The 23,903-nt window shown below is 47.2% G+C and overlaps 1 protein-coding gene across 2 annotated transcripts; it reads right to left on the bottom strand.

The window, feature by feature from the left end:
* Positions 1 to 7: 7 nt before the first annotated feature.
* On the bottom strand, positions 8 to 12,034 carry COG1 (component of oligomeric golgi complex 1). 2 transcript variants are annotated; one of them, XM_069482820.1, is made up of 14 exons: positions 11,705 to 12,034; positions 10,062 to 10,306; positions 9,734 to 9,915; positions 9,413 to 9,583; positions 7,967 to 8,123; positions 7,222 to 7,432; positions 6,108 to 6,899; positions 5,460 to 5,606; positions 4,786 to 4,947; positions 3,445 to 3,572; positions 2,842 to 2,950; positions 2,285 to 2,394; positions 1,858 to 1,936; positions 8 to 762 (listed from the first exon to the last, which is right to left on the bottom strand). In XM_069482820.1, the coding sequence occupies exons 1-14, from the start codon at positions 12,017 to 12,019 to the stop codon at positions 625 to 627; spliced, it is 2,946 nt and encodes a 981-aa protein (XP_069338921.1). In that variant the 5' UTR covers positions 12,020 to 12,034; the 3' UTR covers positions 8 to 624. The 2 variants fall into 2 exon arrangements, with proteins under 2 accessions (XP_069338921.1, XP_069338922.1); XM_069482821.1 differs by having other exon boundaries at positions 699 to 1,387; positions 11,705 to 12,019.
* Between the last annotated feature and the right edge of the window lie 11,869 nt (positions 12,035 to 23,903).

Below are 23,903 nucleotides of genomic sequence, written 5' to 3'. Positions count from 1 at the left end.
GTTTTTTTTTTTTTTTCCAAAATACAGAAATCTTGATTTAGTCTTGCACTGAAATGAACTGCCATGCTACCTCTTAGTACGTAGATGTTCTGTTGAACAATCAGATCCAGTTTAGACTGTGTGAGAGAAGCACCCTCCCTAGTAACCGTCTCCACTCTTTGTTATATATTTGTATTTCCAGGGAGAATGTCTTTTAGACTCTTAACGTACTCAGATGACTTCTGTATTGATATTCCTCCAGAGTCTGGACCTAAGACTTTAGTGGGAAACACTGCACAGCTCTGAAAGTGAAGAAATACGGAATGACTTTTTGTCTTGCTCACAAACTTGTTAAATCAGCAGCTTACCTGATGTCTGATAACTCCACCTTGTAGTGTCAATAATTAAGGCATTGATGAATGCTGATAAAGTGTAAGCTACCTGAACTGATGTCTAAAGCAACAAGTATTGTGAAACTATTGGACAAGGATTAACTTCATGCTTAAAGTAACCTCCAACAGTAACTAGGGGGCCACATTCCATCATTGGAACTGGGTAGATGGGTGTGGCTTTGAAACAAATGAGCAGAGGCACCTTTAGAAGAAATAATGCAGTAGTATTTATTTAGAGGGATATGTTGCCATGTTACTTAGTCATACTAGAGAGCCAGCCAAGTTTGAATAACGAAGGTGCAGACGTGTCATCTTCCTCACTGACGAGCTGTCTGAACAAGGAGCCAGGAAGCATCGGGTCACCTGCTCTGGAGAGTGCCGGGGGGACAACCTGCCATTGGATGTAGAGGAAAGTGCCTTAGCGTCTCCCGGAGCCCTTCTGCCTGCTCACCCTCCACGCCATGCCACACCACGCCACTCGGAGTCTACACGGCACACAAGCAGGTCTGAGAAGGATGGATAGCTCTAGTCAGATGACTTTGTTGTTTCTCAAGATTTGAAGAGGACATGGGGAACAGCATGAGATTTTATGTGCCAGAACTAGAATTTGAAAATGACTGTCCTAGGAAAAGGGTAAACGTATGTACCTCCTTTCCATGGTCTGTCCCTCTGATCTGGGTAGGACTGGAAGGCCAGTCACTTGAAGTGGAAACACAATGTTCTGGGGGAAGTTACAGCACAGGCCCATGCTTAAGGAGTGAGTGGTTTTTGCAAGAGCTTTTTCTTTGTTTTACTACCATCTCCCAAATTTTAAAAGAAGATACTTAATGAGGACTGTGGATCTTCATGAGTTTGGTATCAGGGATATGGAAAGGATACACTGCTCATGTTTTGTCTAACAATAAGCAAACAACTAAATGCTGTAAGAAGACAAGCTGTTTGAGCTCTCAAACACGTGTACACAGCACAATTCAGAAATACCCAGAAGGACTCCTGCAGGCTTACTGGATGGCATCCTATTGAAACGAAACATGTATTAACAAGAAAACATTAAACTTGGGGAAGCAAATTTTCTTTTATCTACCACCCACCCAACTAAAAGACATGGAAGGTGAAACTATCACCAGAACAAAACAAATTTTTTCCAAATAAGTACAATCATAGTGCCGGGTTGGCAGTTAACTTTTACCCTACTAAATACCAGAGAGAATCTCCACCCTGTCCTGTATATTTTCTACAGCCTGGGCAGCCTGAGAAATGTTTCTATTACGAAGCTATTTGGTAGTGTCAATGGACCACTTTTAACACTTCTATTAGCTTGAGCTAGTAAGACCTTGTACTTCTCCATTGCGCCGCCATTAAAAGCAGCATTAGTGCTTTTTGTCACTCAGTTCTTTACCAGTCATTTAAAAGGGAGCTGATCGGGTGGCTGGGTGGGAGATGGGGACAGGATCAAGGGGGTGGACCTCTTACTGTTGGCACTAACCTGCGCTTTTGTTTCGACACTTCTGCTGGTTGATTTCACCCTTCGAGTGCTTGTCATGCTCAGTGGGAGAAGTCCAAACCTCAAGACAAGGGGAAAGAATTTCAGTAGCACAAATAGGCAGCTTCAGGGCCCAGTGAAGGCCTCTTACAATCATTTACCTCTGTGGTCCCCAACCCCCAGTCCATGGCCTGTTAGGAACTGGGCCATGCATGTCCCCTCCTGCCCCTCTGTGGGAAAACCATCTTCCATGAAGCTTAGGAACCTGGCTGCACAGTAGCAGGTGGCCGCACAGCAGGAGGTAAGCAGCCAGCTGCAGCCTCGCTCCCCATTGCTCACTCTGCCCCCAACCCCCACCCCGATCCATGGAAAAACTGCCTTCCATGAAACCAGTCCCAGGTGCCATAAAGGTTGGGGACCGCTGATTTACCTGATCTGACTCGATGCCAGTGGCAGTATGTTATGGGGTTCCTGGGAGTTGAATGTACTGCTCCGGGGGCTGAACTGATTCTCCGTACCGGTAACCAATCCAAATAGAACCTGACAGACAAGAAATGGAGCACAATAAAATGCTGGGGTTTCATTGTCCAGGTCAGGAAAAGACACTTCTCTGTTAGTAACCAATCACTGTTTCTAACCATCATTTTGGGGAATGTTCTTTTGAGCGTATTACTGCTTCAAAATTACTTTTTATCATTGCCCCGCAGGTCAGAATCTCATAGTCACACAGTTCTTTTATTTTTCTTTCGAGGCCTGGATAAAACCTTAATAATCCTTATCTACAACTTAAGGGGTCAGATCGTGTTTGCCTCAGCATGTGAGATTTTATCTAATCCTCTTTCAGCCCTTATAACCACACATAGCTATTTGTGGCTTACCCCCCTCCCCAGGCTGCATCCTGGAGTGTTAAGTGCCAGAGCAGGTTAATTTTGTAATTTGAGCCTGTGGCACTTGAGTCACACTGAGCATGTTTTAGACTCGACTCACAGAAGTTCGCTGCACCAGGCGATTGAGGTTGCTGTTGAGGTGTGGCGTGAAAACATCCAGGTCAAACGGATCAATGAGTGCTTCCAGGTGGTCAGTCACTTTCTCAATTCTGAGAAAAGGATTAGGATCATTATTCTCCACATTTTTAAAGGATCACAAACAACCTTACAGTATTATAATGCCACAGAAATCCTGGAATTGGATTTTATTCTACTTAGCTGCTGGCTTAGGACATTTGTCACTAATGATCGTGCTTAAGTAATCCTCAAAGAGTTTCAACCTGACGTGGTATCTAAGTGAAGCCCACTTCTTCCCCATGTTCTGTTTTTAGGGAGAGCACTAAGGGCTCAAATGATTGTCAACAGCTGCTAGGCTGACTCAGAAGAGAGGAATGAGGGTCCACCTATTGCACTTGACCATGGAGTTTATCCAGCAGGTGGCCATTATTTAACTTGCTGGTAACAGGAGCACTTACTATTTAAAACCAAGACAAGGAACGTGCCATAAGAAGCTGATGCTTCTCTCTGGTGGCTTCCCAGCAAAGGGGCACTTTGTGTTTGGAAGAGACTGTCTTGTGACAGCACAGTGGAGAGGATACTACACCTGGAGTCCGCTTTGCTTCGGCTGCTCTTCCCCTCTTCAGCCTTGGTTGTCAGAACGATGCTGAGATAACGCAGATCATAAAGCAGCTGCAGTGCCCGGTTCTGGGTTACTGGAAACGCACCTTCCTTCTGCAGGTGAATCCCGGTCCCCACCATGAAGAGAGATGATTTGTTACATGAGCAAAATAAAACGGCTTCATGTTTTGGTTGAGTTACAGCTTGCTATTTCAGAAGCAGATGCTTTTTATACTCACATGGCCAGCTTAAAGCTCTCAACCACAAGAAACAGGTTATGTTAGATACTTGGTCTTTATTTTTTTGTTTTTTTTTTAGATAGGGTCTCGCTCTATCACCCAGGCTGGCATGCAGTTGTGTGATCATAGTTCACTGCAACCTCAAACTCGTGGGCTCCTGAGTAGCTGGGACTAGAGGTGCATGCCACCACACCCAGCAAATTTTTTTTTGTAGAGACAGGGTCTCACTATGTTGCCCAGGCTGGTTTCAAAGTCCTGGCCTTAAGTGATCCTCCCTTCCTGGCCTCCCAAAGTGCTGGGATCACAGGTGTGAGCCACTGCACCCAGCCTGACACTTAGTTTTAAACAAAACCAAACCTAACAGCAGGGAAGAGACCCAGCCCTTTAAAAAAAAGGCCTCAGTTGCTATAAATATAAATGGTCATTTTAAAGGAAAAAAAAAAAGCTACCTGCATGACGGATAGGTATTTGGAGGAAGCTCATGAGAGAAGACTTAACTGAATTCTTTCTAAAGTCAGGATTGGTCCCTTCTTAAAAGTGTTATTAATGAAATGGGAATATACACCAAGGGCAGATGCTTCGCAGAAGGAGAGAGGAAGTGGAGGGCTGGGAGACAAGAACTCCCCTGAAATGAGCACCTCTGTGCACCACAGGCTGTGCTTTGCCACTGTTCTGACCCCTCACAACCAGCCCTGAGCTGGGGGTGGGGGCTCTATTTTACAAGTAAGGAAACTGGCTGAGCAGTTCATGTGATCACATTTGATCCTGAGGAAACTGACAGGTTAATGACTTGCCCAGAGCCCACGGTGCGCAAGTGGCAGCAATGGCCTTTTGTTACTTTGAAGCTCTTATCCTTTACATTTGTACTGAACGGCCTTCTTAGTGAAGACCTGCTTGACCCCTGAGAACGGGTGTTATTAAATGTGTAGAGCTGGGAGCCACTCCTAATAAGAGCATTTTTATAGGACCTGATGCCTGGGCTGGGCGATCCTTAACAGTTTGAATCCTTGATATGAACTGCCCAAACACAAGAAAAAGCCAAGGTTTTTATTTGTCTGTTTTTAATGGGAAAACATTCAAGCACCTACCTTAATCTGTTTTTCTTCTGAAAGTTTCTCATAGGCAGCTACTACTTGAACCATACAGCTTTTCAGCATCTCCTGCAGCGTCACCTTTGGCAAGGCATGACCTCCAACCCGATTAATTTCCTGGCATAAGCTAAACAGGAAGGACTGCACATACCAGGACGGCTAAAAGAACAAGTGAAAGTTTTGTTGCCAACTCGGACCAATTAAATGCCATGCAGTAAAAGTGGATCCATTTACCGTCACAAGGGCAAGGCCTATAGGCCAGGACTTTAACCTCTCCAATTAAGCCTTCTTCCTGGCAGACCATTTAACAGATACAAAGCCCCTTGTTAAGTGCAATTTGCTATCAACCCCTCTGTGGTCTGACGTTGACCTGGCAGGTGGCACTGTGTTTTATGCTGCTGTTTTCACTTTAGAATACGTGGTTCTAATTAACAGAGCCCATGCTACAAAAGGAAAGAACCACTGACTGACTTTTTCTCAAATAGTCTGCTATTTACTTGGTCCTTGGTCCTACATCCACTGCGCTCCCATAGTAGGAAGTTGTAAGTATGACTTTCAGCTATTACTCAGAAGTTGTATGTTGAATGATTTTCTAAAATCTTTTTCTTTTCCATAGAATAGTTTTTTCCCTTTTTCAGCCCATGGTCCCTGCAACAGTGGGACTTACTCACCTGTATAGGGAGTCGGATCTTAGATGTGACACTGCTGCCAGACTCTGTTTCCTCCTGAATTTCTAGTTCATCCCAGCTGGTGGCTGTGGCCAGGACTGAGCCAGCATCATCTAAAAGCAATGACTGGGTGAATCCATGAATCAAAACCTGGTAAGAAAAGGCAAATATTTTCCATGTAAGCCATTCAGGTCCTTTGTAGAGTATGTTTAAAACCATCAGCACAATACTGAGAACATTTCGAGCTGCTCAGGTCACGTGTGCAGTGGTTTGAGGGGCAAACATCACTTTTCTTGTGGCTAATGACTGATGCCAGCAATGGGGATTTTGTTGCTAACTACTCTTCAAATGCCAAGTGCCATCTCACAGCATTTAGGCTGCAGAATGGGAAATGTAGACCCTTGTCACAGCAGAAAATCTTTCATTCCCATCTGATGGAAGGAAAAAATGCAGGTTTTCTGTTTCCAAAATCTAGGCTAAAAATGAATGTTAAAGTTTTTACATTTGAACTCTCTGGCAGAAACAAAGTAAAAGTGTATGAAATAAGAACTATTATTCCCTTATTATTGAAGGGCCTCACTGAGGTTGGTAAGACCGGAATGTGCTAAAAATGAGAAAAAAATGGGCGCAAGAAGAAGTTATGTCACTTACTTTCACAACCGCTGAGCTCCAGACCCGGTAGCCCACGACACTCTGCTGGAGGAGTACTTCTTTAACTTCTTGCCACTTGGCCTGCGTCGGAATGATTTCCTGAGTTTTCCCCTTTCCCTGTTTCCTCAGAGCCCTAGACTCCCTTGCTGGTTTCTCAGAGCTGCCTGATTTTCCCAAGATACACTGCTTCAGGTGGGGGCACAGCTCTCCCAGGGACTGGCAGAGTCTGGCCATGAAAAGGACTGCGTGCAGCTTGACACTGTCGAGGACGTCCTGTTGCCCTTGCACAACTTCTTCAATGCTCCGCAGCTCCGCCCGGATGCAGTCTGTGATGTGCTGGATGCATGCCACCGAGTGAGTCCGAAGCATTTCCTGCACGGTCCCCGCATCTGCATATCTGTCAAAGGCAGAACTCTTGGACTGCATGGGGGAAATGTCCTTGGATGGTGACAAGTCATCAGAGGGAAGGTAAGCTAGGAGGTCATCCAGGTGAACCTTCAGTTTTGAATCCAGGGCAGAACAGAAGTTCTGGACACAAGGGCTGACAGCTTGAGCTTTCATGGAGAGGCCACTGCAGGCCAGCTGATGCCGGTTTGCCACGCTGACCCAGGCAGCATCAGAAGGCAGGTCATTAGGACTCTCGGACCAGAGGAAGAGAGACAAGTTATGCTCAAAGTGGATGTGCTTATTTGAGGTGGAGCTGCTGGTGCTGCTTTCAAGTTCCTGCAAAGCTGAAACCAGGAGCTCTTTGGAGCTATGGGAGATAGACTCAAAGCCTTCTTTTGTCAGGGTCTAAAAGAGAATGAGAGAGAGTTCTAATAACAGTTCCTTTAAGGAAATCTAAAAATTACCAAATGGCAATTTATCCGCGCATTCAGAATGTTCTCCACCACCCTCAGAAAGATGACATAGTGTTGGCAAAGCACAAAGAAGCCATTACTAATGGACACGGGCATGTTCCCGACCAACTGATAGAGCCTGGCGTCTTTCAGCTCTAGATTGTGGATGTCTGTTAGTAAGCAGGGGAAGAAGTGACAGGAGTCTCCCAAGACAGTCAAAATACTACACTAGGATTGGCTGTGAAATAGGTGGATCTTGTGACTTTCCACCTCACCTGTAACCGGTCAAGGAAGAGTTGCTGCATCATATCCTCCCAGAACAGAAGTGGCTTCTCCAGAAGGAGCCGACATATCACATCCCAGCTGTGATTGGTGGACTCGTTGGTAAGTAACTCCCACATGGCATCCCGGATCCCTGCGAGACCTTTCATGCTCTTCACATACATCAGCAGGTTGGTGATCCCATTTTTAATGTCTTCATTACACCTGCAACAAAATCATTTCCCTTGGGCTCCATTAGATGCATGGCTTTCATATCTTTATTAAGAAAAACAGCAGGATTCCATTTGAAAACCTTTGACCTGAGTCCCAAAAGTGAGTGAGTGAGTGTGTGTGTCTCAGAGCGTTTACAGAGCTCTATCAACACAGAGAGTTTCTGGCTGGGCTGGGGTCTGCAGTCTGTTGCCCTCTTACCAGGCCCACCCTTGCTTCCCTGAGGATATGAGGAAATCTAGAGCCCTAGGGAATGGCTTCAAAAGCCAATGCAGTAAATAAAACCTTAGGAGTTGCAGAACTTACATAAAGAGAACTAAAAACCTTCCACATAATCTTTTGAAAAACAAATCCCTTCTTGGCTCTCCCACAGTGGGTGCTGAATGGCCACGAAGGTGACAATGAGCCTCAAAGAGAGTGGTGGACACGCAGCACGTCATCTGGGAGATCAGCCTTCCCATTCATGTTTCACCGACCCTCGTACGGTGGTTACCGCCAGCCTTAGGGAAGCACTTTCTGGCTACTTACATGTGGATCCACTTCTGCAGTGTGTCTCGCAGGTACTCCTGGCTGATGGGGTGTGCGAGGGTGCGCAGCACTGGCTGGAACCCGACGACGGATGCCGGCAGGTGTTTGAACCAGCTGCAGAGTTTCATCTCCCCCTGCAGGACCCCAATGCCCTTTCCTAAAGAGAAGGACAGTGAGAAGCAATCGAGGCCACCCTTTCAACAGCACATTAAAACATGAACCTAGAAGGAATTTCCAAAAATCATCTAGTTTTTCTTTAGAAAGGTCAAATTGGACTCCTAGAATAGGGGGGACATGGAAGTACAGAATATGTCCAGGGCCCCCCTAATCAGGGAGCGGGGCAGCTTCCCCACGACTGTGGTCATCCTACTGGTTGAGAAGAATGGCGAACAAAGGTCAAAAGGAAAAAATGGGGGTCAGAGCGTAGAAAGAAGAAATGAGTGCTGTGTAGTCCCTGGGACTTTGAAAGTAGAACTTAGGTTGTCAAAAAAAGTACAAGTTAATGGTTTCCCTTCCCTCACCATCCTCCTACCTCCCTTGAAGATCTAAGGAAAGAATCAATGACCACTCATCCTGATTAGTGAGTCATTTGTAGCTCTTCAGATGTGACCTGTCAAGAAGGGCACAGGCCTGTGCTCTGTAGCCCTGGAAGGCACCATCACTGCACCACAAGGCACCCTCTGGAGTGTGAAACACAGGGCCCCTCCCAGGTACTGCTGCAGTTTTACAATGCCATGACAAACCACCCAATGCCCAGCCTTCATGAGAGGGTAAAGTGTTAAATGTAAGCACCTAGAGAGAAACCAAGGTGCCTTAGTTAGAAGATAAAGTAAGCCAAGCGGCAGCCATGTAAAGCACGTCTCTCTGGAAATGAGCACTTGGCTATCACCATACTTGACTTGTTTCCTTTCCATCTTCGGTTGCATCTCCTTAGTCGATTTTGCTGACACCCCCATTTGACCCTGGATTTCTGGAATTCCATATGGCATAGTCTCTGGCATTTTCTTTTCTTACTGATGATGTCATCCATTCCCATGTTCAAATAACAGCCCCATGCAGATGAGCCACAGGTTATGTCCCCAACCAGACATCCTGCTGCTCTGTTGTGGGTCACAGGCTACAGCCCCACTTCTCCCATGGCATCTCCCATGCAACAAGTTCAAAGTGAGCCCATCATCAGCACCTTCAAACCAGCTCCTTTTCTAGTTAATCTGGACACCTCCCTTTGCTCACCTTCTACAGCCAATACATCACCAGTCCTCTCCTCCTACATAGATGTCCAAGCTGTCCACTGACCTCCATGTCGACTGCTCCCATCTAACCCAAGTCCCCAACATCTGACACCTGGATCATGGTGGCAGCCTCCTAAGTGAGCTCTCAGCATCCATTCTAGCCCCACAGGGACCCATTGCCATGTAAAAAAAAATAGGTTGTCTAAAAGCTCACCAGTAGGATGCTGGCCTGTGACGGTCTCCAGAGTAGAGAAGAGCAAACCACACGGCAGAGACGGATCAGGCAGCACACCTTCTGGTAAAGTGTAGAAAAGGGCATGAGCTTGGTTCAGCGTGGCAGCCAGCAACTCCACCAATGAGCAAATCTGATCCTTGATACCAGCACCTATGAGAAGAAACCATCCTCTGTTTCTCCTTTACAATTTCCTTTCGTGCAGTTCAAAACAGAGGATGCTCTGAAGGCTGCAGTCTCCCTCAGCTCACCCTTCTCTATCCCATGCTTAAGGACCAAATGTTGGAGAGAAGCCACACCCACCATGGTGTGGCTGGTTGAGAAGTTTCTGAATAGTTGCCTTTCTGGCCAGCAGGAAGTCTGTGAGGGCTTGGCGAGGAGAACTCTCTTCTAAGAGTATTATAGAGCACAGGGCCTCGGCAACAGCTTGGTCAGACACGGCCTGGCATTTGAGCAACATCTTGCTCTCATGTAGAATAGCCGACCTAGAACAATGATAACAGAGGGCAACAGGGAATTTTTAACATCTGGGGTGAAGAGCCTTGGTACATCAGGAAAGAAGACAGACTCCATAAAACTGCAGTGGTGAAGCCTGACCATCACCAGAGAGCTTTTTGCCGGATCCACTTACCGGAAGTGGCTGGCTGCTGCCACCTGCCGGATGAGTATAGGAAACCGGGAGAGGACAGGGCTATATCGGGAACTAGAAGAATCCAGCTGGAGCAGGCTGTGAAGGTGGCAGCAGAGCAGGTAGAGCTGTGTGGCATGGAGATACTGAGAGGCTTCCATAGAGCTCCAGATCTTCTCGGGAATTTCTAATAGTAGCTTGATCTGGGCAGCCATGCTGTAGAAATTCTGCTGGGATGGCTGCTGTGGCTGCAGGGAAGGGCATAGAACTAAGTCAGGGCAGTTTTCTGCAGGCTTGGGGGAAAAATTGGGGGGTACTTTAGGATACGAAGCTTTCAGTAAGCTGGACTCAATGCCACTCATGAAGGCATCAAAGTTCCATGCAGTATAGTTGCTGGAGTGCTGTAGGAGCCCACGGTTTTTCCTACTTGTATTTCTTTGGGACTTGAACACAGAAGGCACTCAAGTTTTTGTGGGTTTGACTGAGAATAAATCAGATATAACTATTATGAAAATGAATAATTTCTAAAATCAGACATAATACAAGTTGCCTTTTTAATAAACCTGGAAGCATGACTCAGTTACAGTTAAGGCTGGCCACCTAAGGAGGGGCATATACTAAATGCTCAGCTTTGGAAGGGATGGGGTCACTCATTTCAAACATTTGTGACATATTTCCAACTTTCTATAGTTCTATTGTGTCAGCCCAGTCTACTGACCTAGATTTTTCTAAAACCCAGGTAGCATGAAAAAGTTCCAAACTGGAGCTAGACTGTACTTGTGCAATTTCTTCTTCCATGTCCCAGTAAATTCTTCTCCCAGGTTGTAAAGAACAACTTCCCTGTTTACCTTTTCACCCTCATGCCACTTTATTTTGTTCCTCCCTGGGTCAACATTCTTTGGGAACACAAGATGCTGCTCCAATATTAGGATGCGTTTACTGCCCCATCCTTTCACCTCGGGTCTAATCAATAGCATTCGGGGGAAGAACGCAGGAGAACCTTAATTAGAAGAGCCGTAGCTCAACTACTAAAAGGTAAGGGCTTGACGGCCGGTACTGCCCTCCAACGACTCCCAAAGGGTGGAGCAGCTATTTGGGATTGTGGAAGTTATTCTTGGGGCGGGATGAGGGGGAAGGCTGGGATGAGGAATAAATGACTTGGAGGAAGGTGTTAACGTAAAGGAGAAATCTGTTCTAAGAAAAACAATGTCAGGAAATGTTATATAGGGAAGAGTCGAACTGTCTAGACAGAGACCCCTGGCGTTTTCTGCTATAATTGAAAGGAGCCCAGGCAACCCAGAGTGAGGTGAGGGGACCGGGCGCGGAAGTCGGGGAAATCTCCTGAAGAAACAGCTGAAAGACTTCTCCAGAACGGATCAGCAGCCCGCGAAAGGACCGCCGGCACTGCCCCCTGAGGAGGGGAGTCGGAAGGGAGAGGCACCGGCTCCTCCCGGGAAGGTGAGGATTAGCGGGTCGGAGACCGAGCGCCCTGGGACGGGCCCGTGGGGGTGGTAAAGTTGGCAGGCGGGGACCTGGGGAGGACCTGGGGGAACCGGGACTGACCTGGAGGTCGCGCGGGGGCGGGGCGCGCACTGACCGGCGCGGTCGCAGGGATGGGGCGCGAGGACCGACCTACGGGGACTGACCTGCGGGTCCTGCGCGGGCTGGGGCGCGGCCGAGCCGGCGTGGCGCAGGCGGGCGCAGTACTGGTCGGTGGCCTTGACGGCGTCCACCAGCCCCTCGGCGCAGCGGCGCATCTGGCCGATGGTGTCGGCGGCCTCGATCAGGTCGCGGTACCGTTCGCCCACCATCTGCCGCAGCTCCTCCTTCTTGTGCTCGATCTCGGCCCGAACCTGGCGCTCCAGCCCGCGGATCTCCTCTGCTCCATGGGTTTCGAAAAGCGCCGCGGGGTCGCGCAGGTCCAGTCGCTTCAGCGCGGAGGAGGCCGCCACGGCCGCCATGGTGCACCCGTTAGCCGTCCGGTGGCTACTTCCGCCTTGTCAGCCCCGCCTCTCCGCCATCTTGTTTGGGGGCGGAAGCGCTTCCGCCCCGCCGGGGCCATGTTTGTTGCCGGCTTCTTGTGCGCCGCCGAGGGGCCGGGCAGGTGGTGGGCGGTGCGGGCCCTGCGCGGTGAGGGAACCTGGGCCTTTAGGTGAGATCGCTAGGCTGACCGTGCCTCTGCTGAGCTGGCCGAATCCCTGCGTGACTTGAAACCCCCCAGCGCCAGCGGAGCCTTTCCTGTTGGGCGAGCTCCGCCGTGGAGTTCGCGGTGGGCATTAAGCCCTGCGGGCCGCAGGTGTGACCCGAACCGCCGCCCCTTCCCGCCCTGGCTGCAGCGGCGGGGGCGCGTTCGCGGCTTTCTGTCTGTGGTGATCGACCCAATGCAGTTTTAGAAAAAGAGAGTTTGAGTCCGTATTCGTTCATTGTAAAGGGTTACTTCGCTGCCCCTTAAGGGGTACGTGAGTGCTTGTTTTGCTTGTTTCTCTTCAGTTGTTGATTCAGTCTTGGGGTTTTCCGTTTTGCTTCAGACCTACATTTGGCTACTACGGACGTTTTCCCTGCCGTGGCCTTACCTCGTGGCCCGCGGGGAGCGTGGGGCAGAGAGGCAAGGGCACCGTGCCCGGGGGGTGGGGGACTCCTGGGGTTGACCCAGTAATAATGCAATTTGGAGATTGTGAACTGTTTGTTCTAAGTAAGTCGAAGACCCTTCATTTAAGGAAAAAAAAGTTTATGATGGAAGCTTTTACACCCAACACTAATATAAAAAAATGGCATGATGTGCCCACCCTGCCACCTCCAGTTTTTTGAGCCATATCCCAGACATAAAGAAATTCAATCTGTAAATAAACGATTAATTTATAATATTCTAGTTTACCTCTCCATAGCCCACAGTGTAGGGAGTATCATTCCCACTTTACAGATGGGTAAGTTGGGACCCGGAGAGACAAATGGTTTTATTCAGTACAATTGTCCAAGTGTGTCCTCAAAATTATCTCATTTGATATAAACATCAGGCCTGCAATTCCTAGTCTATGGATGACAAAAACCCAGAGAAGTTTATTTACGTGCCCAAATCACATAGCTAAAAAGTAACCCCGTCAGCACTTGGGCCTAGATTTTTGAATTCCCGGCTCTAGCCCTTTTCTAATTTTTCACGTAATTTTCCACAAATTCAGAGCGCCCCCTGATGGCAGGCCTGCAATTTGCCGTCTCTGCAACCCCATTCTGCAGGGGACAATTATTGGTGTTCGACTGCTCAGCCTCTACAGACTGTGTTTTCTATATTTGGGGAATTCATGTCAGCCTGGCAGGATCTTTTCCCCGGGACTCTTTGCAGCTACGGTGCAAGCCTGCGGCCTGAAACTTTGAGTGTAGAGCTAGTGAAGAAGCAGGTGACAGTGAGATTTCTTTTTGGTGCTGCAGCTCCTTGCTGGCAGCGGTGCTGGTGGCAGCTGTGGGCATCCACAGTGATGTCCTCACCAGAATCACCCTTTGGTATGCTTTGACTGGGTTCTGAATGTTACCTTCCCTTCATTTCTTCCTGTCCCGTGAGCCTGGCTCCCCAGGTTTCCCAGAGAGTCTATGAGCTGTCTAATGTCTTATTGATAAATTTTCTTTCTTGAAAAATCAATATCAGTTCTGTTGCTTGCCCTAACCCTAACGGACACACACTCCACTGAGCTTGCAGCTCCATGAGAATTTGGGTGAAGTCTTTCTAACAGGAAGGGGAGAAATGTCAGCACATTGGGTAGGGTTCAGGGACCTGGAGCTTTGTATAAGATGATTTGCACTTGTGCACAATACCTGTGAGCTCAGGTGCAGAAAAGGCAAGCCGGCCAGCTGTCTCCACTGCAAAGTCGAGGTTTGAAATAAGGGCATACCCTGCCTTTCCTCTGTATTTCTCCCGCCAAGTTCATCTTACTCGCCTGAAGATGCCACTGTTGCTCCTCTGCCTGCAGAACAGCACTGACAGAGGCTGTTACTAAACTTTCTTAGCCTAGAAACTGGAAAAGTTCCCAGGGCCCACAAGAAATGTGGCTTTGACACTTTACTCTCCACATTTCCTATCCTCGCCCGCTGCATCCTGGGAGCAGCTGTGTCCCCTTCTCCTTCTGCGTATCAAAACCAGGGGAAAGCTTCAGCAGCTGGACCAGGCAGACCAGGCACCATGCTGGGGACAGAGGGGACGGAGATGAGAACCTAGAGTCTTTTTTCTCAAGGTATTAGGAGGTACATGAGTGAAAGAGACACCTATTTGCTTTATTGCCATAGTTTAGTTTTGGTTTAGGGATGATTATGTGTGTGTATTGTGTGATGACTCAATGTCAAGCTTTCTTCCTTTCACCTTAAATCCTGAGTTGTAGAATTTTAAACGTCAAATGTTTAAGCTCAAGAGATTATGTTCAGATCATCCTGGGGCCCTGAAAGCAAACCTAGGCATTCTGTCCATAGTCATAGCACTGTATGGGCACTCTGAATGTTTTACCTCTAGTTTTCACAGTAATTCTATGGCATAGATTGTATGGCACCCATTTTATAGACAAAACCAAGGTTCAGCAAGACCAAGCAACCTGTCTGAGATCACACAGCGAGTCAATGGCAGAGCCTGTCTTCAGATCCCTGCCAGTCCGATTCTAGCAGTCCTTGATCCTTCCACTTTGTCGCATTATTAGCTTCAAAGAACGTTTCAGAACATGAAGAGACAGATAGTCCAAATGACTCTGAGAACCATTCAGACAGTACCCACACTGCTCCCTGCCCTCTGCCTAAGTGTGGGTCTCTGCAATTACACAATCAGTTTGGGGACCGAAGCTGGAGTGACATATGGGGTGGCCATGCCTAATAGCCAAGTGTTTGCATGCTGGAGGGCCATCTTTCAAAACCGGGGACGTATTCTGATACTTTTACTTTCTCTAGGCGCATCAGTACTCTCTTATCTCATTGAGAACATCAAGGGGGCAGATTTCTCCTTACTTTTTAATAGAAATGTAGAAAGAAAGCCAGAAAAATGCCTAAAATAGAAGGGTTTTAACAGATTTTTGCATATTTTTTACAGATACCACATGTTCTTCCTGTATGCAGTATGTGGTCTAGCATCTGAGAGCCCGGATCCATTAGACCATGGCTCCCAGACCAAATGAGTTGATGAGCAAATGCAAAATATGTCATGCATGTATGTTACATAATCACAAAGTATCTTCAGAAAAGATGCATTGGAAAAGGCATAAGGGTCTTTTACCATCAATAGCCTAATAGGTGAAATAATAAAAGCGGTAAGACAGTTCTCACCCACATCACACCCACTCCCACCCTTGTTCCAGTACCTCCTCTTTGATGTACGTTGGCTGCATTTTTAGCACATCCATATAGAAAAGGAAGAGTGAACCTGGTGAATCTTGTACCTGTACCCTGATGATGTGGGGAGGTGGGACATTCTCTGATAGAGTTAGGATGGATTGGGGGCTGGGCACAACCGGAGAAGAGGCAATAAGTGGTTCCAAGACAAAATTACGTAGGAAAATGAAAATAAGAAATTTGTCTCTGGCTAAGCTAGGAGAGAAAGCAAGAAGGAAGAAAAAAGGAAAGGAGAGGAATCTGATCACAAATTAACAGAGGAGAAAAGAAAGGGAAATTTGATATAGTAAAGGACAGGCTGTGTCCATTAAAGTAATGTCAGGGCCGGGCAGGAGGTTGAATTCCACACTATCGCCTGGTGGGATCCAGACATTTGGTGTTTACTCTTGGCTGGGATGCCAGCGGGGTCAAGAGAGGCCTGATGCAGTTGTCTTGACACCTTATCTTTATGGCAGTGTTTATCAGCTTGTGTCCACTGGAGGTGACATTTGTGGCAGAAGGGGTGGTTATTTGACTTAACTGTTTGCAGATACCTGAGACTCTGCCTTCAACAAACAGCCAGGCAGGCCTCACACCTGAGAGCGGGAGCCTGCCCGTCTGGGCTCCCACGCCCCCCACACCCTGACTCAAGGGCGATAGCCAAGTTCACACTCCAAACTTTATGTCCTTCACTGGTGTGTCTTTCGTACCTCCCGTTCCGTGCGAGGTGCTATGGGGAATACGAAAGGTATCTGACTGAAGGTCAGTGTTCTGCAACAAGCTCATACTTCTTTTCAAACTTCCCCACCGTTCCGCCCCAGCAGATGAGTTTTTCTCATGTGTTGAGAAAACAGAAATATCAGGCAGGAGTGTCCTCATATTCTCTCCATGAAATCTACCAACCTGCCTGACGATGCGCTCGCACCTCCTACCCTCTCTCCTGCTGCATGGGACAAGGGGTGCTCCTCCCTCCAGCTCGCCATTTGATCTTTGGTTCCTGCCCTTCCCACCTCTCAAGGACCTGGCTTCCTTCCCTGCTGGATCTTTGTCATTATCTTAAAAATATTCTCTAGTGTGTCTCAGCTTATAAAAACACTCCGTCGTCTCCTATCTACTCTGCTCACAGCACTGAAGCATCTTGGCCTTTGGTAATCGCTGTCTCCACAAGTCACCTCTTGTTCTCTTCCCTACCTGCCACTAGTAGGCCCCCTGGCATCACCCTCCATCTGCTGAAAGGCCTCCTCTCAACCTTGCTGATCTCAGTTCTGGGCCTTTCTGCAAAGTTGGGCATAGCTGTTCTGCCCCTGTTGACTCTCTCTCTCTCTCTCTCTCTCTCTGTCTCACTCTCCCTTTTGTTGTTGTTATGTTGTTGTTGTTTTTTTTTTTTTTTTGAGACAGAGTCTTACTCTGTTGCCCGGGCTAGAGTGCCATGGCGTCAGCCTAGCTCACAGCAACCTCAAACTCCTGGGCTCAAGCAATCCTCCTTTCAGCCTCCCGAGTAACTGGGACTACAGGCATGCGCCACCACGGCCGGCTAATTTTTCTATATTTAGCAGAGACGAGGTCTCGCTCTTGCTCAGGCTGGTCTCGAACTCCTGAGCTCAAGCAATCCTCCCACCTCGGCCTCCCAGAGCGCTAGGATTACAGGCACATGGCCAACGCTCTTTTTCCTGTGGACATCTGTGATGTGCTTCAGTGGCTTTCCTCCACCTCCCTAGGCAGTTTTGTCACCCATTCTTGGTGGCTCTTCTTCCCTCATGTGACCACTGGTGTTGGACAGCCCAGGCTCCAGCCCTAGCACTGGTCCCTTCTCGGTCCGCATCCCCTGTCTAGGTGAGCTCATCCTCCCTGTGGCCATAAGAGTTAGAGAGTCACTACAGGGGCTCAGGTAGAAATTGTGATGGCAGCAGAAATGAAGAGAAGGAACTGCTGTTTGCAGATGACTCCTACATTGGTTCCTCCAGCCCTGAGCTCCTGCTGTGTACATCAAGCCGCCTCCGGAGAATGTCCGCTTGGATGTCTAAGAAATATCTCAAAATGGCAACTCTCTTCTCGGTACCCCCTTCCAGGCTCCCCCTATTCCAAGTCATCCCTACCCCAGGAAATGGTGCCACCCAGTTATTGATGGCTAACACTCAGGAATAATCCTCCGTCTCTCTCTTTCTCTCACCCCTCATGCCCAATCCTTTTACGAGTCCTGGAGGCTCTTCTTCCAAAACAGAGGTCGATGAACTTTTGCTGTCAAGAGCCAGATAGTAAAGGGACTACCCCTGTGGTCTTTGTCACAGCTGTGCAGCAAGGCCATTCTAGCACAAGAGCAGCAATAGATAATACGTGAGCAGAGGGGTGTGGCCGTGTACCGTGAGGCTTTACAGTCGTCCCTCGGTACCCATGGGGGATTGGTTCCTGGACCCCCACACATACCCAAATCTGAAAATACTCAAGTCCCCCAGTCTGCCCTGCAGAACCGTGCATATGAAAAGTGGGCCCTCTGTATAGGTGAGTTTCACATCCCAAGAATATTGTATTGTCAATATACATTTGGTTGAAAAAAATCTTTGTATAAGTGGACCCTTGCAGTTCAAACCCATGGTGTTCGAGGGGCAACTATATTTGCAAAAACAGGCAAAGGGCCAGTGTCAGCTTGGGGGCCACAGTTTGCTGATCACTGCTCTTTTTCCATCTTTAGTGTCCAAGCCACCAGTTTCTCCTCTGAGCCACTCGAGTTACCTTCTAATTCCCCCGTTTCTACTCCACTGCCTCTAGTTCACATTCATCACCGCAAAAGCCGGCTGAATCTTTTCAAAGTGGAAACCAGGTCTTGTGTATCCTGTGCTTAAAGCCTCCAATGGCTGCCCATCCCTCTGGGCCAAACACAAACACCTATCAAAGACCTCAAGTCCCTGCATGACCTGACCTGTGTCACTCAACCCTGCTCCTCCCTCGCTCTCCTCCCGTCCCCTGGTCTTTCTGCTCCATAATCAAGGCTCTGCTCTCTCCTTCCTGAGTCTTCGCGTGGTGGTCACCTCCTCTGAGGAGCCTGCCTGGACCACCCCAGTCTAAAGAAGCAAAAGCCAATATTTATCAACAGCTTGCTACATGTCAGCCACTGTTATAAGCCTTGAATATGAACTACCTTATTCAATTCTCACAAAAAAAACCCCTCCTAGCTAGATCCTGTTCTTATCTCCACTTTACCAAGGAGGAAATTGGAGCCCAGGGAGGTTATGTAATTTCCAAATCATTAAGGAAGTAGCAGAGCTGAGATACACACCAGCTGTCTGACTCTCAGGCCCATGCCTTTAGCCACTACTCTTTACGTATTTTGATCACAGCACTTGTCAATGTACTGAAATCACATCTTTGTCTATTTGTGTATTTGTTTATTGGGGGTCTCTCCCACAACAAGGAGCAGAGACCTGCTCTCTCTTTTGTCTCATTGACTTTCCAGCTTCTAGAAGAATCTCTGGCATGCAGCAGACACTCAACATTTGTCAAGGAATAATAGTTTAGCTTTGTAATAAAGTAATGTATTGGTATGCTAACAAATCTCTAACTATTCAAACTACACCTTACATAGTAATTTCTAAATGAGAAAAAGAAAATGACCAGATTCATTTATGCTAATTTCAGAAATGTTGAATTCATTCATATTCCTATATAACATCGGCCCTCCCCTCACCCCCAGCTTTCAAATGTTCCTTATGGATTAGAAAAGCCTCCTGTCCATAGCCCTCCTACTCTCTTGTTCCTTTACTTAGTCCCTGGTTCTCTTGTACCTGCCCACACCTCTGTCCGTAGCTCCTTCATTGCATTCATTTCAGTTGAGGGCATACCCTTTTGAGTGTGCCCTCTGCTTCCAGCTGGACCCGTGATCGATGCAGATGGTGACAGGCCCCGGATGAAGGGCACACTCCTCTCTCTGGTGAGCACCAGGCCCTGGGCCAACCATGGTCCCAGCCTGGAGGAAGAAGGAAAAGAACTCAAATGATTTGTAGCATACCATGAACCGCTAATTTGCAGAATGCTTTGGCAAGATGAGGCTCTGTTCAGGGAGGTCAGAGGTTATCCCTGGTCCACACTGATGGAGACCAAAGTACAGTCAGGCCCAGGAGAGGAGTAAAGTCCTTTAGCCAGAAAGGAGCACTCCTTGTGCAGACAGAAAGCGTGTGCCACCATATCCGGCAGTTGCCGCATACTTGCATTCTCTTTCCTACACCCCGACTTGCTTTCATCTGCATCACATGACCTGCTTTGTTAGTGCCTGCCGAGCTTCCCACTAATGGCAGAATCAGAAACTGTGGTTTAATATTAGCAATTGTGGAAGATGGTCAGCTATTTAACAACCAAAAAATTTATGGTCTTCTTTTGCTCTGATTAAAGGTAAGGGAAACCTAATATTTACTGGGCATCTCTATATGTCTGATAATGTGACACATCCTTTGAAATATTTTCTTTCTTCCAATCTTTACAAAATGCAGTGAGGTGCTTGGTGTTATTCCTGTTTTGCAAATGAGGAAATGTGGTCTCTGGAAGATCGGGCACTTGCTCAAGGTCACACCTTCCATGGGTGGCTGTGCTAGTTGGAGAAGTGGTTAAGAGCATGGGTTCTGGGCAAGTGACACAAGCATGCCATGCCTCAGTTTGCTCATCTGAAGAATGGGTGTAGTTATGGTACCTACTTCAGGGGGCTCTTTTGGAAATTGAATGAGATGATACATACAGTGCTTAAAACAGGGCTTGGTACCTAGTGGTGAACAGCTCATTTCTTTTCTGATTTTAGCAGTCTAACTCACTGTGTTTTAAGCAACTGGAAATTTGTTATGTTTTGGATTTAAGTGAAAGGAAAATAAGAAGATGATAAGTTGTTTTCTTTGATCTAATTTCTAAACTCTTGGCATTTCTCCGTAGGCAGTTTTGCTATCACCGAGACCTGGTGTGTTTTCTTGGCATTTTTAGAGTAGTCCTTTCATCATCTGCTTCACGATGACTTCAATTGCCATTCTATTTCAACTTGGCTGTAAAATCTGGAAGAAATAGTATAGGCCGTTAAAAATCAGTCTGTGGATAAAATGGGACTCACCGGTAGTAGCCTATTGTCAAGCTTTTTCCTTTTTCTTTTTTCCTCTTTTGCTCCCAGATAAATGATTGCCAAGACCTTGGTAATATCTAGACAACTTTTATAGGCTTTTTGTTGGGCTTAAAGTTTTAAATCAAACTGTAAAAATTTTAAGTCCATTTCTAGTACAGGATTTTAGGGAACCTGAAAAGTGTGGCTGTGTCACTTAGGACTCTGGCCCATTTTTCTGAGAATTTGGGCCTTTTTCAGAGGTAAGTGGGGACACAGGTGAGTTCACGTAGCTGGTCTGATGAACAAATTCTGGTCTGAGTCCCTTTTGATTGAGAATGATTTCATGGGAAGGTAGTTCCTAAAACGGTACACTTGTACATTTCTTAAAAAGCAAGTCACTAAAAAGAAATGTTTGCCTCTTGTTTTCTAGTATTAGGATTATATAATCACTTTTCTCAGCAAATCTGGAGGTAAATTTATCTGACAGAGGAACACACGCAATCACAAAGGTTCGTTAAAAAGCAAATGCAGTTTTAGCCATTTCATCGAAATACTGGACATGCAGAGAAGACACATTAGCAAGAATAATCGTCTTCAAAATACCGTAAGAATAATAAAAATTCTAGCTATGCCCTGGCTGCACACTTGGTCTTAGCATATTAAAGACATCAATTACTACCCGTAATTGAAACTGTGATTGCAGTCAGGGCTGCTGACAGCTTTTCCTGCATGTCTTAGTCTTCCTCGTGTCCATAGAACATGGAAGGAGGAAGAAAATTCCATTTGGCCTTCAAAGACAGGGGTGGGAAGGAGCCCAAAGGCTTGGTTTCTTTGTCTCCACCTCCTTCATAAAATGAGGGCAACAATGTCAGCGTCACTCAAAACGACAGAGGGGGGAGGCACCGTGTGGGAGCCGTGTAGAAGGAGTGTTCAGTTTCCTTGGATCATGATTGATCTACTGTTTATAAAAATCTGCTGTTGCTCATTGGGGGGTGACAGCCAAAGAGTGATGGATACATTAACTAGGAAAGAAGGAGTGGGGAGACTTCAGGAAAAATGTGCTGTACATGTTGCTTTAGCTTGTGATGGGTTCTGAAAGTCATCCCCATGTGCTCCACACACTGGTCTTTACTGATGAGGCAGCTCTCGGGATGTTGGAAGCTCGAATGGAGACTTGTCCTGGGGAAAAGGATTTCAAGAGTATCCCGGGCAGTTGAATTGTCTGCTGTTACTTTCGTTGGAATCACATAGCGTGAGCTTGGCAGCCGCTCCTGGGACCTCATGGCTGGCTCTGTGCCCCTCCAAGTTGGAACAGATGGGAAACCAGTCGTCCCTAGTTGTCATTCTAACTAGGCACCTTTTTCTCCTGCTCAGCTCCATGTTAAACTGCGTCCGTCGGAGGGCAGGCAGTGACCAAAAGGAGAGAGAGAGACGGAGAAAAAGAATGAGACCTGGCTCTGGGCCGTTGACCCCCGGGATTAAATGCCTCTGCCGACTCTTTCCCTAGAAATGGGTTCCCAACTACATTTTCTGAAAAGGAAGTGTCCCTTTCTGGTTATTTGAAAAGGGCACTGTGGAATTCTCAACAAGAGAAGGCATTTAAAAATTTAAATGTAAAATATTAGAGAACACTGTTTTTGAAAGACAGGCAGAGGGTATAAAGGAAACGGACTCTGATGTGCTCAATTTTAAACACAGGAGACTCCCTGCTCAGCCGGTCTCCTGTTTGGACTTCCCCTGGAGTACCTGGGCCTCCGCTGACCTTGACACTCAAAAGAGGAAGCTGACCTCTGAAAACAGACTTGCCACATCAGTGCCCTGCTTTGGTCCTTCTCCAGCAATTAGGATTTACTTTATTTCTCCTGGAGGCAGTAAGGAAGCCCTCAAAAATCCCAAACCCTCTAAATGCCCATTTTCATGTCTGTGCGATAGCCCAGAACCATACTGCTGGTAGCAAACCAGATTTTGTGTCTGCTCAGCTGGACTAGAAATGTTCCGTTTAAAGCCAAGGAGGGATGAGTTTCCCTGGCTGCAAAGATGGCCCCTCGCAGAGGCCACATGGTGTGGCTGAGAATGCGTGTTCTGCCACCTTTGAGCTGACGAGCCCTTGGATGTGGCCGCATTAAGGTGCAGAGGAGAAAAGTGGAACAGCTCTGGTCTATTGCCTCCGGAGCCCGAACACCTGGGATTTTGGGAGACAGAGCGTTAGGAGACTAATTTCATCTGCCAAAAAGCATTTAAGCTGAAGCCAAATAAAGTAAGTCTTCGTTCAGTCCAAGCCTTTGCTCCACGAGCGTCTAGCACGCCAGGCTGTCAGTGCGGCTGAAACGAGGCTAGCTTTAATTAATCTCCAGAATGAACCCCGGAGATCAGACTTCTGTTCATCAAAGAAGGATATGACAATGCTCTCTCCCCATCGCACACTGGCAGGGACTTAGAAAGCAAACAAGATGAGCTGATACGGATACCCCGCGCCATGGAAATGGATCACTGCGGGACGGTGGACAAGGGGAGATGTCTTTCTGTTTAAGAGACTCTTTTGTGGAGGTGTCCTCACAGGTGAGGACGAGAGCTGCAGTTCATTTTCTCAGTGTCTGAGTGTGACAGCTTCCCCAAAGTGTTCAGCCTTGGATTTGTATTAAGAAGCATGGAGCCGGCAGGTGCGGTGGTGCACACCTGTGGTCCCGACTACTCCGGAGGCCAAGGCAGGATGATCGCTTGAAGCCCAGGAGTTGGATTCCAGCCTGGGCAACATAGTAAGACTCTGTCTCAAAAAACAAAACAAAACAAAACAAACAAGAAGCGTGGGGGTGAGGAGAAGAAGAAATGTCTGTTAAGATGCTGTCCTTGATGAGAATCAATTTAAAAATTATTTTCAGTGATTTTTTTTTTCTTCAAAGAAATTGTGTTTCTTATGCAGAAATATTGCTGTTAGCAGGACATGTGCTTTCAGTTGGTTGGCTGTGGGGATGATTTGTAGGAAACCATTCACATGCTTTTGCCAACTGTATTTTTTTTTTAAATTGAGGCAGCCTGTTACAGCAGGGACAGCTGGCTGGGGCCAGGCATGTAGTCTGTGATCACACACAGAATCCTCTGGGTAAAAAATTAGCTCATGCACAATGTCCCCCTCCCTATTGTGACATCGACCAAGAAAAAAGTGACCGAATAGCCATGGACTTGAAATGAGTTTGTCAAATTATAGTTCTCTCCCTCCATTTAAAGCTGTTGGAGAATCTCTACATTGGAAGTCTTGCCTAAATTATATAGAATGTGTATTGTGTACACATATGTGTCACACACATGCCTCTCACATGTGTGTGTGCATTAATGTGTGTGCCTCACCTGTGCACATACACACCACACACACGTGAGTGTGTCCTTCACATGCATGACACATGTGCTCCACTGCAGCACCCATATGCATGTGCGTCACAGGT

Source organism: Eulemur rufifrons, chromosome 9 (genome assembly GCF_041146395.1).
Source record: "Eulemur rufifrons isolate Redbay chromosome 9, OSU_ERuf_1, whole genome shotgun sequence".
Taxonomy (NCBI): Eukaryota; Metazoa; Chordata; class Mammalia; order Primates; family Lemuridae; genus Eulemur; species Eulemur rufifrons.
This window is presented reverse-complemented; position numbering and strand designations above follow the sequence as displayed.

What these genes read in the sequence shown, in the direction of transcription:
- COG1 (XM_069482820.1), bottom strand. Translation starts at nt 12,019, where the DNA reads ATGGCGGCCGTGGCGGCCTCCTCCGCGCTGAAGCGACTGGACCTGCGC. An exon ending in TCTTCCTTGACCGGTTACAG is followed by an intron (nt 6,900 to 7,221) that starts GTGAGGTGGAAA and finishes ATTCTCTTTTAG; the next exon opens with ACCCTGACAAAAGAAGGCTT. An exon ending in GTGTCGAAACAAAAGCGCAG is followed by an intron (nt 763 to 1,857) that starts GTTAGTGCCAAC and finishes ATCCAATGGCAG; the next exon opens with GTTGTCCCCCCGGCACTCTC.